Here is a 21,312-nt window from a genome sequence, read left to right on the forward strand (position 1 = left end):
GCCCCAACACCTGTGGGAAAAAAAAAAACAGATTTCTCAATCTTCTAGAAGGCTGACAAGGTGGGGATATCTATACAGAACAGGTATTGTGACAAAGAAGGTATGTCTCAGTGATTGGATTCACATTTTTTAACTACCGGTTCTGTGGGCGTGGCTTGGGGGGCTTGCCTTGGCTTGGGGGGCGTGGCTTGGTGGGTGTGGCAGGGGAAGGATACTGTAAAATCTCAATTTCCTCCCCATCAGCTGGGACTCAGGAGGCAGAGAATAAATGGGGGCAGGGCCAGTCAGAGGTGGTATTTACCGGTTCTCTGCATTACTCAAAATTTCTGCTACCGGTTCTCCAGAACTGGTCAGAACCTGCTGAATACCATCTCTGGTATGTCTCCTGGGTCCTGCCAGATAGCAACGTGTCACTGAGGGGAACTGGAGCAATCCCATTAAAACTAAAGTTGATGGACTAGTCTACATCTGCTTTACTTTATTCAAAATTACTGTGATGGGTGATGATGACCATAGTAGATTGCAGTTAGGAATATTAAAAATATAAAGAGCATGAATTAGTAAACAAAATGAAAGAAATAAAAATATGCTATTAAATTCAAATAAAGTGCGATACATGCATCCTGAATGTATCTTAGGACACTGCATGCATTTTTAAATTAGCATGATACAGGAGACAGTATACTGTCTTGAAAAATACTTTCTGGATTAGAAGCCTAGATTACATAGTATTGTTATCTAGGAGAAGACTGTAATAACATTGGTTTGGGTAACATTTTTAATATACTCCAGCAGAGATGCAGGAGACAGTATAGTGGCTTGCAGGAACTTTCTGGATTAGAAATCTAGATTGCACAGTATAGCAATCTAGGAGAAGATGGTAATAAAATTGGTTGGGTAGCATTTTTGATATATACTGGCCAAAGATGAGTTTTTTTGGGGGGGGAGGGGGAAATGCAATATTCTGAATGAATGAGATCTAGGGTGGAAATAAAAGGTGAAGGTAGACAGAAGTGCTTGAGTTATTCAGATACTTAAGAAAAAATGAGAATTCAGCTACTAGATATTTGTTTAGGGGGGGAAATGTTTAATTCAGATATACAGTGGCACTTTGATACTCAACTGCTTTGAAATGCATCAAATTTGATATTCAGCACATTTTGACATGAAAATTTTATCCCAATACTCATTGTTTATTTGGTACTCAGTGCACAAGCTAGAACGTGTTGGCATCATCTGCCTTGTGGCTCACTACATTATTTCTTATGGGGAAAAAAATGTTTGGTACTCACTGTTTCTGGTACTCATCTCACCTCCTGGAACCAATTAATGAGGAGTACCAAAGTACTATTATAGCTGAAGAATGAATTTATTCACCTGACCATATTGCTAGGCAATGAATAAAAATCTAAATGCGTCACTGATTTGACTTTGTTATGAAAGACTGAAAAAAAATAATGAAGGAGTCAAAGGTTGATGAGATGTTCGGAATGAATGACAATTTGTGTGTGATGTCAACTATTGATCTGGGTGTGTGTGTAAAAGAAACAAGTGACTCATTGTTGAAAAAAAATAGTCTATTCCTTAATCAGAAGACAGATTAACCCTCAGTGGAATGGAATAGAACATATACATAAGAAAAGACAATTAGACCACTACTGAGAACAGAGTCAAAATAAAAATAAAAATGTAAAGAAGTATGTAAAAGGATGCCTAATGGAATGATTACATGAAAGAAGTAGATGAAAAACAATGCATATAATAGAACAATTAATGCACAAATGAGAATGTCTGCAGTATGAAAAAGGTACAGTGCATAGCAAAGTACGAGGTCAACGAGCAAGAAATAGTTAATATAAGATGAGCCAGAGAAAACTAAGAACAATTTCAGTGGAAATAAAAATAATTTTTGGAAGTGGTTAAGAGAGCTAAGTAAGGAGCTTGCAGCAGAGAGAAGGAACTTTAAAATAAATACGTTACAATGATTTGGAATAAAACTGAAATGAAGGAATACTGGAAGGCCCATTTTAGAAAATTGAATGGAACTGATAGTGATGGGCTGAAGATTGCAACCGAGTAAATGTTATTCAGTAATATTGTAGTCATGATGAAAGGCATGAATGCTGTGAGAATAATAAAAAAACAGTAAGGCTGTAGGTCAGTGGTTCTCAACCTGTGGGTCAGGACCCCTTTGGGGGTCGAACTTCTCAGGGGTCGCCTAAGATCATTGGAAAACACATATTTTTGATGGTCTTAGGAACCGAGACACCAATTTTATGGTTGGGGTCACCACAACATGAGGAACTGTATTAAAGGGTCACGGCATTGGGAAGGTTGAGAACCACTGCTGTAGGTATAGATGGTGAAAGAGGAAAAATGCTGACATATAGATATGGTTTTCTTATGAATGGTCTCTGTTACTTGTTTAACATGTGCAGAGTTATCTGTTATCCATGCTGCTCTCTTAGCTTGATTGTTTCCCTGCAGACCTTTAATTATCTGACAAGGTAAAATCATCAGTGAGTGAGTGAGTGTGGTGTTTGCTGTCTGTTTATACACAGTAGCATGCAAAAGTTTCCTGCACACCCAGCAAATGAACATTTTATACCACTTCATTTTTCTTTCCATATCTTTCCCACCCTTTATTCTTGACAGGTTGTCTGAAATGTATATTATAATTTCTGTTATATTTAAAAATGACACCTTCTTCAAAGGGTGAGTTCTGCTCCTTATGGTTTTATGGAGATATCTGTATAATTTCCTTGGGAATGGTACAAAAAAAAAAGAATTTGCAAGTGCCATCATCTAGCAGTATTTTCCCCCAAATAATTCCAATTTAATTTGCCACCTTCTAGGAGATCTTCTATTGTAATATTAACCAGATTTGTCTCTGCTATCACTTCACATGTTCTATTTTGGTCTATCAAAAACCCTCTTTCTAAAACTGGTTTCTGTTCCTATTCTTTCCTCCTGGATACAGAATACAGAACAAAAGAGTTGGAAGGAAACTTGGAGTATTAGTACCTTATATCAGCATTCACATAACAAATGCAGAACAGGAAAAGTTAATTTTCCAGGAATCTTCATGTTCATAAAATATGGTTTGACTATCACGACCCTATTGGAAAGACAGCAATCTGCTCTCCAGGAGGATAAAGCAAGGCTGCAAAGAGAAAAGAGCCAAAACACAAGAAAAGAAAAGTGAAAATAGGTGGTGAGTGGAGAGCTTCTATTACAATGTTATTTATAGAATGTAGAACATTGAAAAGTTGCATTTAAATGTGTCTAGATCAGTGGTGGGATTCAGCCAGTTCGCACCTATTCGGGGAGAACTGGTTGGTAACTTTCTAAGCAGTTTGGAGAACCAGTTGTTGGAAGAAATCTCATTTTGTTTTTTTCCCACTTTGCAGGGCTAATCCTACAAGGAAGGCAGGAAGGAAAGATTCTGGTGTTGTTTCTAGCCTAATCTTTATTGCCCTGCTTACAGAAACTGCCTCTTCAGTTAACCTTATTACATTGTAACAGCTAAGGCGAAGCGCCCATCGAGCTGAATGACATTGAGTTGGCCATGCCCACATGACCACTGAGCCACGCTTAGCCAGCTGGTCATTAGAGCAGAGAACCAGTTGTTAAATTATTTCAATCCCACCACTGGTCTAGATACATATTCCAAGCCATGATCTCAAGCAGAAGAATAGGATAATGGGAATAATATATAACCCAATTCTTCTAAAAGAAAAAAGTAAAATAATTTTGAAGGCTATAAAAAGTTTAATCTCAAAATGTCAGATAACTTTAATGTGAAGACATAAGCAGTTTTTTTTAAATTATGATCTGCCTGGAAAGTGTAATCTTTTGAATGATGCACCTCTATTTGGTACTCATATGATATATCTGCATTCCTTATCTTTGCACATTAATAGAAAAGATCACAGCCTCTGATCTCTATAATTCTTCCTTCATGCTAAAGGAATGGGTTCCCCCCCCCTTGAATTCTTAGTCCCTTAATCACTGCCTGCTTTGCCTTGCATTGTGTTGGGATGGGATGCAAATTGATGCAATTCTGTTTGTGCTTGTTTTCTTTGGCTCCATATGCAAACTGGATTTCATTCAGAGATGCTCTGGGGAGCCACTGTTTTTCATGTCAATTATCCTAAATGTAAGCTAAAATCATCACAGTGGCCGGTCAAGCATAAATTGAATCTCTGCAATCCCTTCCCTCTTTCCTCTTAAGACTGTGATCTTTGCAGATTCCCTGGCCAGCAGTAGCCACTGTTTTCCTTCTGTGCCTTCCCTGTTTGCTTCCTTGCCCAGTTAAAAGCTGGAGAACTCCAGACCTTGAACACAATTTTCTGTTGGCCACATTCTCACCTGCGATGCTCTTGGGATGCTAAAAGGTGACTATTAAACTTTCAGTTCATCTCAGACGTTTGCTTGCTTCCACCTGGTGGGTAGTATTGCCTGCAAAGTAGAAAACATAAAAATATCTGCTTGCATTGTAAAGCAGAAGCCCTCAAGGCTTTTGTTTTGAGGAGATCAGTAAAGAAATACATATGAAACAAACTGAACATGTGCAATATTCTCCCTAGGTCCTTGTTCAAGTCATTTGTGGACCCTCCTTTATAGAAGATAGTCTTCCTATTTGAAGCTCTGTCCAAATCTACTTGAAAAAAATTCTAAATCTTCAAAAGAGTCAACAGCAAGAGCCAATCAGTGTTTGGATCTTGGATAGCAGACCTAGCTGGCACATAGCTCAACACCTTCCCACTGAGAAGTATTACATAGTTATGTATTGTATGTTTGTTTATTTTAAAATTTGCAATTATATATGTACGATGTATTAGGCTATGCACAGTATGGCTACAGTATGTGAACTATGGTGCTGGAGAAGACTCCTGTGGGTCCCTTGGACTAAAAGGCGATCAAACTGGTCAGTCCTAGAGGAGATCAACCCTGACTGCTCTTTAGAAGGCCAGATCCTGAAGATGAAACTCAAATACTTTGGTCACCTAATGAGAAGGAAGGACTCACTGGAGAAGAGTCTAAGGCTGGGAAAGATTGAGGACAAAAGAAGAAGGGGACGACAGAGAATGAGGTCGCTGGATGGAGTGACCGAAGGAGTAAGCATGAGCTTGAATGGACTCCAGAGGATGGTGGAGGACAGGAAGGCCTGGAGGAATGTTGTCCATGGGTTGCGATGCGTTGTACATGACTTTGCAACTAACAACAACAACATGGACTTTCTAGTTCTCGCTGTAGCAGTGGAGGGAATACACTGGCTTCTGAGGTTAGTTTGACTGAATCTAGAATGCCTTGGATGTCTCACTTTGCAGTCTTACTTTAAAAAACAAAGAGCTTTGAATATAGGCAGAAAAGGATGAACTCTTTTTTTAACAGGGATCTTCATCAAGCAAAACCACTGAACCAGTTAAACTGGGGTTGTGGTTCATTTCCGTTACAAGCAGAGGACTCCAGGAACACAATCCATCTGCAGGTAGGTAATGTTTGAAAGATTGAGGGTTTGTGTGATTGGCCAAAGAGAAGTGATGTAAATGAGATGGAGCTGTATCTGTGGTAACAGTAACATGGATAAATAACAAAGGCAGCTTCGAGTAGGAGATGCATCCCTCAAATCAATTGCTACACATCTACACAATGGCTTGAAAGCATCTCTACATAAAGCTGCAGTCTGCCACCAGCTTGAGCTCTGCCCCAGAAAAAAAAACTGCAGTCATATTCCCGGTGCTGGCACAGCATGTGTGAATTAGAATTAGAGCTGAGAGAGAATCCCCTGCTCTGGAAAAGGCAGTGGTACATTCCTCCGATTATGAACCTTCACTAAATTGGTTGCTGTGCATTTAATTCTAGACCCATCTTTCAGAGCTTTCAGGTCCTGTGCAGCATCTTTCCAATTAGCTCAGGTTTTCAGAGACAGGTGCCTCTCCGTTTCCAAACCACAAGACACAAGAGCTCATTCAGTTATTTGTCTCATTTGACAACCGGGAAGACTGCCCAGGAGTACAAGCAAGTGCTGAGCTGCTGAGGATGGATGGTGTTGGTGGCAACAGGACTATGTCTTACAGTCGATGGAGTTACGACAGGTACTGTGCATCACAATCTTTATGTTCCCTCCCACCTCCTTCTTCCACCTGGAAAAGGTGCACACTTGCAAAGGTGACATTGACTGTTGGTCATTCCTTAGCAAAGCCTTAAGTCTTCTGCAGCTGTCCTACTGAAGTAGTTCTGGTTTTAGAAATAGAAGGCTAGCATTTTTCCTTCCTTCCTTCCTTCCTTCCTTCCTTCCTTCCTTCCTTCCTTCCTTCCTTCCTTCCTTCCTTCCTTCCCTCCCTCCTTCCTTCTTTCCTATCTTCGCTTTGGACATTAACAGGAACTGGAAACACCAGATTCCTTATTTTTTCAACTTGTAGTTCCAAGGGAAAGTCACCCTCTTCAGCCAGGTCCACCAAGGATTGGAAAGTTCCTAGAGATGTGCTTATTTTTCTTCCTCCGTGGCTTCCCCAGAACTAAGCGTAAAGAAATGCTGCATGCTTAATTGTGAAAACTGTTATAAAATTTAATTAGAAATTCATCTGTAGGCAAACTCAAAGGGGACAGGTTGGTGAGATTCATGATCCTTTTGCAAAGTCTCCTTGAAGCATTAAGGTGACCTCTCCCTCAAAAGCTAACCACATTGCTTTTTGGAGACTCTTAATCATCTTGCAACAAGCTATCATTCCACCCCCACCCCCTATTGGTTTCCTTCCTACTGCATTATTCCAGTGACATTTTTTCTGTTATAGATAGTAATGTGGGTGCAAGTTGAACCATACAAATAATTGAACTGCAAGACCTTGGTGAGCTTTATGAAGTATCAGACCTCTTTTTAAAAATGTAATTGCGTATGTGTAGTAAGTTTATAGGTCTACACATTATCCCCAAAGAACAAGTAATTGATGGACCGTAAAAGGAAAAATCCAAAAATGGAAGCCCTAATTCTTGTGTGTCTGGATTGAAGAATGTGGGTTTGGTGGTCATACAAAACCTGGCACCAAACATTTTGTGCAATTAGAAAAAGTAAATGAAAATACATAGTAGCTGATGCTTCTTATAGTCTTGTTCCATTATAAACTCTCTGAACTGATTCCCTTCAATAAACAGCTAGTTTATAATAGCAACAAGCAAACATGGTTTATTGTAGCAATAGCCTTTATTTAACAATACTTTAAAGTTCACCGTGTTCGTTTACTGTCACAACTGATACTGGCTGAAATATGAACAACGTTCTTTCTCCTTCCATCACCCACCTTTGTTGTGAAAGTCTGGACTGCTTGATTTCAGCTCCTAGTTTCAGATTCATTTTAGATCCTGGGATTAACTCTAACACAATTTCCAGACAGATTGAGAATGATCCTAAATTACCCTAAACTAATGCCAGGAGATTGAGGAATTGTAAAGAGCTTTTTGTTGCTCATTAAAATTATTTTCCTACAATTATTATGATTGACCACTACTAATAACAACTGGCCTCCCAAAGGTCTGGGATAGATGGCTGTAGCAATGGGAACTCAAAGAACGTGTTGCACCTTGAATAATGAGATCTTAGAGGTACATGTGTTAACGGAAGAGTAGCTGCATTAGTATTGAAGTACTATGAGGAATAAGCAGATTCCAAGCTTGTTAAAGCATCAGCAGATGAGGAAGATGTTAATGTTACTCAGGATAGTTGTCTTCAAGGTCTCGTGTTTATTTTCTCCTCTGTCTAGAAGACCATACTGATCCCTCAAGTGTACATGATGTAGGTTTTTTTATTACACACACCACATACAGCTATACAGTTGTTTAGATGGGTTTTTTTTCTAAGTAGATGGGTTTACTCTTATGTAGACTGAGAATTGTCCACTGCAATGATCTCATCTTACCCTTGGATATGTCTGTCAAAAACATTTTCAAGGTGTTCAGAAATTGGCATTTTGCTTGCTAACATTGCATAGATTTTGCAGGTAAATACTTGTATATTTTCTATATATTTCATAACTGTTAAGTATTGGTTGCAGAGAAATAAGGGTAGCACGTAAGCCATATGTGGCGTACAAAAACTCTTTTGGTGCCCCTCACAACATTGAGCCCACTTGGGTCCTGCTTTGGCTCACTTTTGGAGTGTGGCCTTTGAAATGCCACTCAAACCTAGTGGAACCCTCCTATGACAGAAGTTGTACATCCTTGATTTATTGTCTGAAATGTAGTCTGGCATCCACTGTCCATCTTTGATTAAGATATTAAACCGGACCACATGTCTGTCTGTCTGTCTCTCTTTCTGTCTCTCTCCCTCCCTCCCTCTCCCCCTCTCTCTCCCCCTTCCCCCTCTTTCTCTTTTGCTTTTTAGACTTAATTCAAAAATTAGCAAATTTACCAAGCAAAATGATGATAGTGGTTAGAAATACTCAACTAGCCAAATATTTGCACAATTTTATGGCTAGCCCAATGCCATTTTTGCTATTTTAGTTACCGCTTCTTATTGACTGCTATTCTTTGCCTTTTTTTTATTGACTTGTTGATTCAGTGTCCAGTACATATAGCAACCATCTACATTACATAACCATAAAATAAACAAAAAGCACCATGACTATATTGGGGGAAAACCCAGTATAAAGAATTTACCTTAACCCCTGGGTCCTATGTACATATCCACTCCCCCCCTCCCAATGCTATCCTCACCTATAGTATCAGTCACGCTAAATAATCCTTATTTGTGCTACAGATACTATGTGGCTGTAGAGAACAGTACTGTAACAATATGAACAACTAGTACTAGAATAACTGATGGGAATGAAAGGGGTGGTTTTGTTTTGCTTTGTTTTTGCATTCTCAAAGGCATTTGAAATGAACTTATAGACTCAGTCCCACGTTGTTGTTGTTGTTGTTGTTGTTGTTGATTTTATTTATATGCCTCCCTTTTCCCCCGAAGGGGACTCAGGGCGGCTCACAACTCAACCAGGGAAGGGGGATACAAACAAGAATTTAAAACGACATAAAAACAATACATGATTAAAACACAACAGTCATACCAATTTGAGACGGGGGCAACAGTTCTTAGCCCCAGGCCTGTCAGAACAGCCAGGTTTTAAGGGCTTTGCAGAAGGCCTGGAGGGTGGTGAGGGTTCGAATCTCCACGGGGAGTTCGTTCCAGAGGGTCGGAGCAGCCACAGAGAAGGCTCTCCTCCGAGTAGTCGCCAGTCGACACTGGCCGGCGGATGGAATTCGGAGGAGGCCTAGTCTGTGGGATCTAATCGGTCTGGTGGAGGTAATTGGCAGCAGGCGGTCTCTCAAGTACCCAGGTCCAATACCATGAAGGGCTTTATAAGTGACGAGGTAATTGGAACAGCAGCTCCCTCTGGCACCTTACAATGCCATCTTTGCTGGCTACTGCTACTGATCGTTCCTGAAGCCCAGCAGGAAAAAAAAATGCAGGGTAATCCTTTGGAAGCAGAACTCAAGAGGATTCATTGTAGGTGGAAACTACCCTTCTTGAGAAGGATGAGCTTGAGAACCAAATGTTAAACTCTACTGAGGTTGGCTTAGTTCTCAGGTTGTCTGTGAGGCTGCAGCAGGTCGGGATGTGTTCCCTGTCTACTCCTGTTGTGTCTTTCAACCAGTGTTTCGCAACTTCAGCAACTTGAAGATGTGTGGACCTCAGCTTCCCAAATTCCCCAACCAGTTTTGTGATTTCATCTCCTGAAATTCCCCAGCCAAGAATGTGGGGAGTTGAAGCTCACACATTTTCTAACTGCTCAGGCTAAGAAACACTGCTTTATTCCTGTTTGAAGGCCTCCACATTAGAGCTGTACACACATTAAAAAGAAGTTGGGATAAATGCTTTGATCTTCAGAGTAGCACATAGCACATCTCTATTATTAATCTAAACTGATTCAATTTTTCCCCCAGACTTCTGTAATAGTGGCTGCTATTTAAGTCTTTGATTAATTTTAATCAATTGTAATTTAATTAATTAATTTTAACAAGCAGATTCTTAAAGTAGCAGCATCCCCCCACCCAAATTTAGTAGGAAATCTGAAAAATGTCTGGCTACCTCAATGAGCAAATGTGAACCATAACATTAAGAATAGTTGTTATGAATGATGGCTAAGGCAGTTACATTAAACTGAAATGATATATGATGTTCATTCCTCCTTTTTGTATAATACACCTTTCTCTATTGGTCAGTTCCAATTTCTATCAGAATAGTTGTCAAGTGAAAGGAAAAATTAAAAAGATATCCCAGCATCCGTAGTTACAATTGTCTACTGCATTTTGTTTTCTCCTGAAATAATCAGGTTTTCAGTTGCAAAGTTGCATCTTGCATTTAGTTAGATATGATCTTTATTTTATTGCAACATATTAAGAGGTAGCACTGCATATGTATTCTAATGTCTGGGAAAGTTTTTCTTATAACTGGAGACTGCATATTTTTTACTAACATTTTAGAGGCCACAATTCTCCAAGTATTCGTCCAAGTTCTTTGTGACGGATGTATATATGTCTACTTTGTAAAAGTGTGTACTTATGGCATTGGAAATAGTTTTGAAAAGTGCATTTTCAAAATATTAGAAGTGCTGTTAAAAGCAAGAGCACTTTTATTTTTATGGGCTGCTTTTTTCATTCCATTAAGACTTGGCCTTCAGAGTCCAAAGACATGTTTTCATTGCTAGGAGCACTTGAGAAAAGGTGAGGTGGTAATTATTGTCGGTTCATGACTATCATATCTGTTGCTATGGGTGCACAGAAAATAGAAGAGGAGATTTTATTTATTATTATTATTATTATCAGCTTGATTTAAATCTGAAATGATCAACTGTGGAACAAGGCCTATCTCCTACTTGGACTGTTGACTCAACAGCATTTCACAGTTGCTACTTAAGGCTTCTAGGCACGTATCAATGACGTTCATACTGCTAATCAGAAATGTTCAGCTCCTTGATAGTGGAAAACCATTAGCCATTTCCGCAGAACAGATATTAAGGATCATATTTCTTTTAAAAAGTCTGCTGTACGAAAGAAGGAAATTATGTAAAAAGCTGCTGTAGTATTGTGCCATGTTTTTTCTTCTTCTAAAAGAGAAAACTAACATGGATGAAAACAAGCATGGATCTGGGAAGATGAATGGGTAGAAATACCAAAAGAAGGGCGGTTATGATATTAATTATAAGAGGAATTTAAAGTAATATATAATGATGGGATGTGGTGGTTCAGTGGCTAAGATGCTGAACTTCTTGATCAGAAAGGTCAGCAGTTCGGCAGTTTGAATCCCTATTGCCGCGTACCGGAGTGAGTCCCGTGACTTGTCCCAGCTTCTGCCAACCTAGTTCGAAAGCATGTAAAAATGCAAGTAGAAAAATAGGAACCACCTTTGGTGGGAAAGTAATAGTGTTCCGTGTGCCTTCGGCGTTTAGTCATGCTGGCCATATGACCACGGAGATGTCTTCAGACAGAGCTGGCTCTTTGGCTTTGAAACGGAGATGAGCACTGCCCTCTAGAATCAGGAATGACTAGCACATATGTACGAGGGGAACCTTTACTATTTACCTTTAATAAAAAACTAAAAAGGGAGCATTTGACATCAGAATCAAAATATTTTATTACAATCATTGACCAGATTTGAATTACATAACCAGATAAGAATAATTAAAACAAGGCTTAGAGGAAAACGAGGAAAATACATAAGTATAGTGAAATTGAACTGTTGCTAGTAAAGTCCTGATGGATTTTGGCAGTTTTAAAGCAAAATTTGATGATGTTATAAAAGAGTACATTTTTCTGATCAGCTAAAAGCTAACAAAAGTTAAAGGAGTCAGCAAAACCTGAATACTGAGATTAAAACGATGCAATAAGATTGTAATAAAATTGACCATAAAGAAGTACAGGGCTGCTATTTTCATAGCTCTGAATTTATAAGCACAAAAGCGTTTTTATATGAGATTTTTCTGGACTTTTGCTCCCCAAACTGCAGTTTACAAAACATTACAGCATGCAAACATCAGACCACTTTGAAATTTTGACAGAACGATCTGGCAGGCGTGTGTATTGACTTGATTATCAAATAGACATCAGTGGGAATTAGGCCATTCTCAAATTGTTGTTCCATTTCAAACTCTCATTGTCTGAGGTTCTTCCTGGGTGAGTCATACTCCATGATGATCAGGGTCTGAAGAGAGAAGCTGCAATAATAGAGATTCTCTTTCAAGACCCTTTCCCTAATTATCCAGATGGTTTGCTATTTGATGTCAGGTTCTATACAAAACTCCATGGCATGATTGCATCTACTTTGTTACAGGGAGATGATGAGGATTCTTGAGTCATATTTGATGAAGGAGATATAGTTTAGTGTACATTTATGGCATCTTAAAGCAGCAAGGAGGATCTGTATTTATCTTAGAACAATTTCTCCATCATTAGGAACATATATTTTGCTTTGTCCTTGGAATGAAGCAATATATGAAAAGGCAAAGGCAACTCTTATACTTGATTTGCTAGTTGCAGCTGGAGCTGATTGTTGTTCATAGGTTGTTCAGTGAGCAACTGGTTGAACACACACTATTCCCATCCATTGGTTCTTATTCTCCCTTTGGGCCCTGTGAAAAATAAATTCATACCCCCTTCCTTGTGATAATCCTTCAAGTATTGAAAGACTGAGATCATGTCTCCCCTTGACCTTCTCTTCTTAGATATCCCTTTAACCAGTGGTGAAATTCAATTTTTTTTACTACTGGTTATGTGGGTATGGCTTGGTGGGCGTGATGTGGCTTGGTGGGCATGGCAGGGGAAGGATACTGCAAAATCTCCATCCCCATCGCACTCTGGCTCCAGCTAGGGGTGGCATTTGCTGATTCTCAGAAACTACTCAAAATTTATGTTACCGGTTCTCTAAACTACTCAAAATTTCAGCTACTGGTTCTCCAGAACCTGTCAGAACCTGCTGGATTTCACTCCTGCCTTTAACCATTCTTTTTAGAATTTTGCTTCCATGCCCCTCATCATCTTTTACACTCTTCTCTACACTCTTTTCTATTCCTCAGCATATTTCTTTTATTGTAAAGACCAAAACTGGACACAGTATTTCAGCTGCAGTCTGACTAATGCAACAAAGAGGCAAACTATCATTTCTGTTGATATAGCCTAATATTGCATTGATTCTTTGGCATTTCTAGCACACTGCTGAGTCTTAATTTATGGTCTACCAGTATACTGAAATCCTTCCTACAAATTCTATTGCAAAGCCAAATCCACCTATCTTGTAGGAAGACGAGGAGGAGGAGGAAGGAGAAAAGGAATTATTATTGTTGTTGTTGTTGTTGTTTTGTTGTTATTGTTATTTATCACACAGTCAGCCAGATGTTCAGACTGGGTTTGGCATTTTTGTCTACCTATCGAGTCCTTACCAAGGACCCGGGATAGGCAGATCTGGATGTTTGATGGTGTTAAAGATATCATTGCAGGATGGAAGTTGTTTGAAGTAAAGTTGCCTTCTTCAATTGACTGATGGAGAATTTGTCAATGCCAATTGTGTTCAAGTGGTGCTCCAGTTGTTTTGGGATTGCACCCATGGTGCATATTACTATTGGTACTCATGCTTGTCTTTGTCATAGTCATTCTGTTTTGATTTATAGTCTTTCTATTTTGTTATCCTCTCCAGTTCTTTCTCTTCTATTCTGCTTTCTCCAGGCACTGCCATGTCCACTATCCAGATTTTTTTGTCTTTCTTATCGACAATTGTTAAGCTGTGGCAGGTGCCTGTCTGTTTGAATTCTGAAGTCACAGAGCAATTCAACTTCTCCATTTTCTATGACTTTCTCTATTTTATGACCCCCACTAGTTTTTGCTTGCAGGCAAATGATATTTATGCAGATCTTCCACTGTGCTAATGTTGCTACTTTGTCATGCCGCTGTGTGTAGTCAGTCTGTGCAATCTTCTTGCAGCAGCTTATTAGGTGGATTAGTTTCTTCAGCTTCTTTGCATAGGTGGTTGAAGGCAGATGATTATGATTATTATTGTTTTTGTTATTGTTATTACCTGGAATGGTCTCTTTTTCATAAAATGCTCGTTACTACTAATCACCTTGTTCCTTTCTAAATGCTTTGTAAATCCACTGTTTGATTGTGTTTGTTGCTAAAGTTTTCCCAGATAGTGAAGTTTTATACTGACTGAAACCTCGTTGTAGTTTCCATCAGTTCTTTTATTTCCGTTCTTTCACTTTTCATCCAAGAAACCTCTTCAATTCTGAAGTAACACCTCTCTCCAGGCCTTCCGAAAAGCCGTTAAAACCTGGCTGTGTCGGCAGGCCTGGGGTCGATGAGTTCCCTTCCCCTCTCGAATCGTGTGGCTGTTGGTTGTTTTAAATGCCCTGTACTTTTTGTAGTTTTTGTGTTTTCCCTCCCCCCCTTGGGTTTGTGCGCCGCCCTGAGTCCCGCTGGGAATAGGGCGACATATAAATAAAATGAATCTCGAACCTCGAGTAACACTGAAGAGCTGAAGAAGCTTCTTGGATGAGAAGCAAAACATTTTCAAAGAAAGAACCAAGAAAGTTCAGTTGCCTTTTGGAAAAATCAGTTTGGGGACAACCGTGACTTGAATGACTGGGAATCTCCATAGACACCAGTTCTTTTAACATTCTGGAATGCAATTCATTTGGTCTTGAAAGGTAAAGTTCATTCACAGTATTTATTTATTCTCTCATCAATTTATTATCTAGTTTCACCTTTTTTGAGGGCTGTGCAGTTTTTAATAGGTGGAACTACTTTTTCTTTTGTGGAAAGACAGATTCAAAATTGTTGTCCAACATTATCTTGCGATCTTCCCTTTGTTCTCCCTTCCATGTCTTTATACTGAATGCTTCAGAGTAATTCTATGTTCCTTTATTTTATTTACCTAGCGGTAACCTATCTGTATCATTCTGTGATTTCTTGAGCAGAAGAAACAATATTAAAACGAACAAATTAAATAAATTAGGATAGATATGATATTTCTTTTGTTGCTATTACATTGACTTATCACAACATACCATTTTTTGGAGTATAAGACGCACCAGAGTATAAGACGCACCAAGGTTTTGAAGAGGCAAATTAAAAAAAAAGATCTTTGCACTCTGCAGACCTCCCCAAAATGGCCTGTTTTTCATAAAAATGGGCCTGTTTTTCCCCCCCAAAAGGCATGAATAGCCTTTAGGAGGCTTATAGAGTGCTCCTGGGGGCTGGGGAGGGCGGAATTGAGCAAAAAAATGGCCTGTTTTTTGCTCATTTCTGCCCTCCCCAGCAGCACTCTGCAAGGCTCCTAAAGGCTATGCATGGCCATTTTGGTGAAGGGGGCGGGGTTTTGGGAGGCAAAAAATACTGTATTCAGTATATAAGACACACCCAGATTTTCAGCCTCTTTTTTGAGGTGCATCTTATACTCTGAAAAATATGGTAATATGCCATAAGGCAATTATCTAAGACTTTTGCTGAGTCGAAATGCTAGATTTGGTTCCGACAACCCAGGGAAAATTCTCCTTTTGTCAACTGTTATAGAATTGGCTGTGTAGGATACAGAGGACCAAAATCAGAAAATGGGATTTTTAAGGATGGCCTTCTATTCTGATTGAAACCCTTAGTTGGAACTACAGGTTAAAAAGTACCTGGGGTTCTTTAGATTCTATGGTAGAATCCATTTGGTGGTTGGTAAGATAATTTGGGAAATAAAATCAGGTGGAATATGACAGTGTTGTTTCTGTGGACACCACCTGATTTCTGGGTAAAGTCTTTGTTAGACTTCTGTACTTCTCCAAGAGATCTCTCCACAGTTTTCCTTGTTCCTCTTGTCTACATAAGAACCACTTGACCAGCAGACCTGTGCATCACAAAAAGGAACAAACAGTAATTGCCCACCATATTGTAATAGTATTGGATCTAAACCAAAGTACATTCTAAAATATCAAGGGCATTTTCTCACAAATTAGGTCATTTTATTCAGTTTTTTTCCTAACATGCATAAAGCAATGGATTCTACTGTCTCCAGAATTTAATGTGAGCATTTCCCAAATTATATTAATGGGAAGCTGACCAAATAAATACAAACTGCTTCATGAATGCATATAGTCATTTCCTGAAACCATGTTCCCTTCTGGCAAGAGTATAAATGCTGTTATTATCTAGGCACAAAAAGTACCTGCTTGATTTTCATTGCTCTTAATTTCCTTTTCCAGTAGTACCCATTCTTATAGGAACAAACTGAGTAGAAACTGCCAAGAAGCATTGTTACAATGAGAGCTATTACAGATCTCTGTGTACCTGTGTGCTCTTTTTCAGTCCCTGCAAATGTTTTCTATCCTTTGATAAGAAAATGGGAACAGTAATGAAGCTTGCAGTTCAAACAAGACAACAGATAATGAAAACTCTGAAGCAGAGCTGAGTAGCAATAGAACTTAGACTTATATACTGCTTCACAGTGCTTTGCAGCCTCTCTAAGCAGTTTACAGAGTCAGCATGTTGCCCCCAACAATCTGGGTCCTCATTTTACCCACCTCTGAAGGATGGAAGTCTGAGTCAACCTTGAGCCTGGTGAGATTCTGTTGTGTTCTGAGTTTGCGCTGACTAAAGGTTTGAGCGGGAAAGCGCTCGACAGCCGATTGGCTGATCGTTTGACAGCTCCTGTATAAATAGGGAGCTGTCCAAACGAGCAGCGCGCGTTCCTATCTAAGCCGGTTCTGAAGTGTTAGCTTGTACTTAAGGGAATAAACTTGTTAGCCTTTTATTCCTGTCTCTGCCTCAGTTCTTCTGGCTACCCACAGGTCCTTGGTACACACCACTGGCGACGAGGATGGGATCGCCAAACTGAGGTACGAGAAGCTGAAGTCACTGATAGCTGAAAGTCACTCGCTGAGTCACTAGAACCGCGCTTAATAATACCGCGACGAGACGTCGTTGGTTCTGACAGGAATGGCCACGTTAAACTTCGCGCCATTCAACTATGGAGCTGAGACATGGGAGTCGTACACGGCTCGATTTGAATGCTTCCTGGTCGCACACGACCTTACCGAGCTGACAGATGAGAGGAAATGCGCGTTTTTCTTGTCCGTGTGTGGCTCAGACGTTTTCCACACAGCCAGAGCTCTGACAGCTCCTGACCCTATAAAGGCCGTTCCGTGGCCTGAGCTAATGGCCAAACTGAAGAGCCATTATGCTCCGTCCCCGTCCAAGATAGCCAGCCGGCACGCCTTCCATCAGCGAAGCCAAGCTGAGGGGGAGTCCGTGAGTGCCTACGTTGCTGCCTTACGATCCGCCGCCCTGCACTGCGAGTTCCGGGACTTAGATGAAGCTCTTCTCGACCGTTTAGTGTGTGGCCTCCGCGACCTCAAACTACAGAAGAGGCTTCTAACGAAGTCAGACTTGTCGTTCCAGAAAGCTTTCGACGAAGTGCGGGCCTCCGAGATAGCTGCTGCCTCGCTAGCCACCATCGCGAAGACCCGGGCTGCCAACGCCGCGCAGCCTGCCAATGCCTTTAATACAGTGACCAGTCAGCCTGACTTGGAAAGTGAGGATTCCGATGCTGAGACATATAATGAGGACATCAACCGCCTTGACGAGGCGAGCAGAAAGAGCTGGCAGCGGCAGAAGAGCAGACCTAAATCTGCATGTAGTGGTTGCGGAGGTAACCACGAAAGAGCTGAGTGCAGATTCAGGCAAGCTCTCTGCCAGCGCTGTGGCAGAAAGGGTCACATCGCCCGAGTATGCCGAGCAGCACAGCCCATGTCCTTTTCCGAGACACAGACCGAGCGGTCGCGGCCAAATCGTCCCAGAATAGAGGGCTCCAAGAAAGCGAGAGTGGACTGCCATTCCATTCTCCGCAACGCGCACCATGGCCTCTCGTGTAACCAACTTCAGAGGAAAATCCAATTGAAGGTCATGGTGGAAGGGAAGCCCTGCGAGATGGAGCTAGACACCGGCTCTGCCACATCTATCGTGTCGTGGAGCACCATCAAACGCATTGTGCCAAAGCTTTCTAAACGCCAGCTAAACGAGTGCCATCTCACGCTTAGAGACTATCAGGGCAACCTGATCCCAATAATAGGCACCCGCAAAGTCAGAGTGCAGTTCAAGGGGTTTGATGGCCGCCTACCCCTCATCATAGTCGACGGACGGCTACCCAGCCTTCTCGGCCTCGACTGGTTCCAGTCCCTGGGTCTGCAGATCAGCGGAATTCACCACCTCAGTTCCAACGCACTCGACTGCCTGGTAAACGAGTTCCCTGACGTTTTCGATGGCAAATTGGGCAAGTACACGGGCACGCCGGTTTCCTTTAACCTCGACCCGTCCGTGCAGCCAGTGCGGATGAAGCCTCGCCGGGTGCCCATCGCCCTCAAACCAAAAGTGGACGCTGAGTTGGACAAGTTAGTGGCTCAAGGCATTTTGGAGCCAGTAGACCATGCAAAATGGGAAACACCCATTGTGCTTCCCATCAAACCGGACGGCAGCGTGAGGATTTGTGCTGACTACCGCTGCTCAATCAACCGTGCTTTGCCTGCCCACGCATACCCTGTACCCGTGGTTCAACATCTGCTGCACACCTTGGGCGAGGGGACTGTATTCGCGAAGCTCGACCTCGCCCAAGCATACCAACAGCTGGTCGTGGACAATGAAGCAGCTGAAGCACAGACAATTGTCACGCACCGGGGTGCGTTCCGTTGCCGCAGACTGCAGTTTGGGGTCAGCATTGCCCCGGGACTGTTCCAGAGTTTGATGGAGAGGCTGCTCCAAGGACTACAAGGCGTCGTCCCCTATTTCGACGACGTCCTTGTGTCAGCCACCTCCATGGAGGAACTCATGGCACGTTTGCGCATGGTTCTCCAAAGATTTCAGAAAGTGGGCCTGAAGGTTAAGAGAGACAAATGCCAGGTTGCGGTATCCCAGATAGAATTCTTAGGGTTCCTCATCGATGGCAAGGGCATCCACCCCACGGCTGCCAAAACCAAAGCCATCGTTGAGGCCCCTGCTCCGAAAAACAGAGCTGAATTACAGGCCTTTTTAGGCCTACTTAATTTTTACGCTGTCTTCCTTCCCCACAAGGCGACAGTCGCTGAGCCACTGCATCGCCTCCTTGACTCGGGTGCCCCTTGGGTGTGGGGCCGCCGGGAAGCATCCGCATTCATAGCAGTCAAGCACCTGCTTGTTTCCAACGATGTGCTGGTGCAGTACAGCGAGCATTTGCCCCTTGTGCTCGCTTGTGACGCTTCACCCTATGGGGTGGGCGCCGTCCTGTCCCATCAGTTACCCAGCGGAGCAGAGGTGCCAGTTGCCTATTTTTCCCGCACGCTCTCTGCCGCTGAACGTAACTATGCCCAAATTGATAAAGAGGCTCTTGCCATTGTGGCTGGGGTGCGCCGGTTCCACCATTACTTGTACGGCCGCCCATTCCAAATTGTCACCGATCACAAGCCCCTGCTAGGGCTGCTGGCAGGAGATCGCCCTGCCCCACAGGTTCTCTCCCCACGCATGACCCGCTGGTTTGTGTTCCTGGCCTCCTACGATTATCAGCTGCACCACAGACCAGGGAAGCAGATCGCCCACGCTGATGCTCTCAGCCGCTGCCCCCTGCCAGAGGCCGTGGACGACCCTGCTGCTGCCGCGCCGGTCTTCCTAATCGACGACCTCAATCTTCCTCTCTCTGCCGCCGACATCGCCCGGGAGTCCGCAAGGGATCAGGTAATTTCCCGGGTGCTAGACTGGGTTAAGCGAGGGTGGCCAAAAGACCCCGTAGACACCGTTTACCTTCCCTTTAAATCTCGCCTAGCGGAGCTCTCCGTTCAGCGCGGCTGTTTGCTATGGGGCCATAGGGTTGTCGTACCTGCCTCACTGAGGACTACTGTCTTGCGGCAGCTACATCACGCTCACCCGGGAATTGTCCGGATGAAAGCCTTAGGTAGAAGTTATGTATGGTGGCCTAAGCTAGACCAAGGCATCGCCGACCATGTCGCCGGCTGCCTGAAATGCCAAGGTGCCCAGGCGCTGCCACCAAAAGCTGAGCCGCGATCGTGGGAGCCACCTTCGGCTCCATGGTCCCGCATTCACGTTGATTTTGCTGGCCCTATTCACGGCCACATGCTCCTTGTCGTTGTGGATGCTTTCTCGAAATGGCTCGAGGTCGTCCACATGTCCACTACCACTGCAGATGCGCTAATAGCGACCCTGCGTCGCTTGTTTGCCACCCATGGCCTGCCCGACGTGTTGGTGTCCGACAATGGACCGCAACTGACAGCTGCCAAGTTTGAAGCCTTCCTTGCTTCCCAAGGCATCCGACATGCCCTCACCTCCCCGTTCCATCCCGCTAGCAATGGCTCGGCGGAGCGCGCTGTCCGCTCCGTCAAAGAGTCTCTGGCCAAGCTAGACCACCTTCCCTGGCAGGAAAGGATTGACGCCTTTTTACTCGCCCAACATACGACTCCCTCGCCAGAGACTAACACTAGCCCAGCCGAGCTCCTTATGGGACGACGACTGCGGACAACATTAGACCGTTTGCACCCCACTTACTCCGTGGCCACCCCGTTAGATTCCCGGGGAGGACCCCGTTCCTTCAGCCAGGGGGAGGCAGTGTATGCCCGGAATTATGTAGGACATCCCTTGTGGCTACCGGGCATAATAACCGATCAGACCGGGCCCTGCTCCTACAGGGTCAGGCTCCTCGACGGCAGAGTCTGGAAGCGCCATTGCGACCAGTTGCGGAACAGGCACCAACCTCCAACAAGCCAGCAGCAGTCAACCGACCTGCCAACCCCGACGGGCACGACGACCAACGCAGAGCCAGGAAACGAGGAGGTCAACCGCGATCCGGCAGCCTCAGTCCCAAACCGAAGCGGCGACTTACCTGGTGGGCCAGCACCATCCTGCATTCTCCGGCGGCCCAGGCGATCGCCGTCCTCCGATGCAGAGTCCTCGGTCGAACAGCCAGAGCATCCAAGCGAAGCAGAAGGGCCTAGGGCATCAGGCCGCATCAGGCGGCGTCCAGCTTACTTGCAGGACTACGCCTGCGCGAACTTAAGGGGGGAGGAGTGTTGTGTTCTGAGTTTGCGCTGACTAAAGGTTTGAGCGGGAAAGCGCTCGACAGCCGATTGGCTGATCGTTTGACAGCTCCTGTATAAATAGGGAGCTGTCCAAACGAGCAGCGCGCGTTCCTATCTAAGCCGGTTCTGAAGTGTTAGCTTGTACTTAAGGGAATAAACTTGTTAGCCTTTTATTCCTGTCTCTGCCTCAGTTCTTCTGGCTACCCACAGGTCCTTGGTACACACCAGA

General features: G+C 43.0%; 1 protein-coding gene across 3 annotated transcripts in view; it reads left to right on the top strand.

Annotated features, from left to right (window-relative positions):
* The first annotated feature begins 5,608 nt into the window (after window positions 1-5,608).
* The window catches only part of TUB (TUB bipartite transcription factor), a 127,665-nt gene continuing 111,961 nt past the window's right edge, over window positions 5,609-21,312 (top strand). For all 3 annotated transcript variants that reach the window (XM_014064451.2, XM_014064452.2, XM_014064454.2), the window contains exon 1: window positions 5,609-6,101. In XM_014064451.2, coding sequence (XP_013919926.1) covers window positions 6,046-6,101 — 56 coding nt within the window. In that variant the 5' untranslated portion in view covers window positions 5,609-6,045. The remainder of the gene's footprint in view (window positions 6,102-21,312) is intronic.

This window comes from Thamnophis sirtalis, unplaced genomic scaffold (assembly GCF_051295495.1).
Source record: "Thamnophis sirtalis isolate CommonGarterSnake01/CBP01778 unplaced genomic scaffold, rThaSir2_p1.2 scaffold_1, whole genome shotgun sequence".
Classification (NCBI taxonomy): domain Eukaryota; kingdom Metazoa; phylum Chordata; class Lepidosauria; order Squamata; family Natricidae; genus Thamnophis; species Thamnophis sirtalis.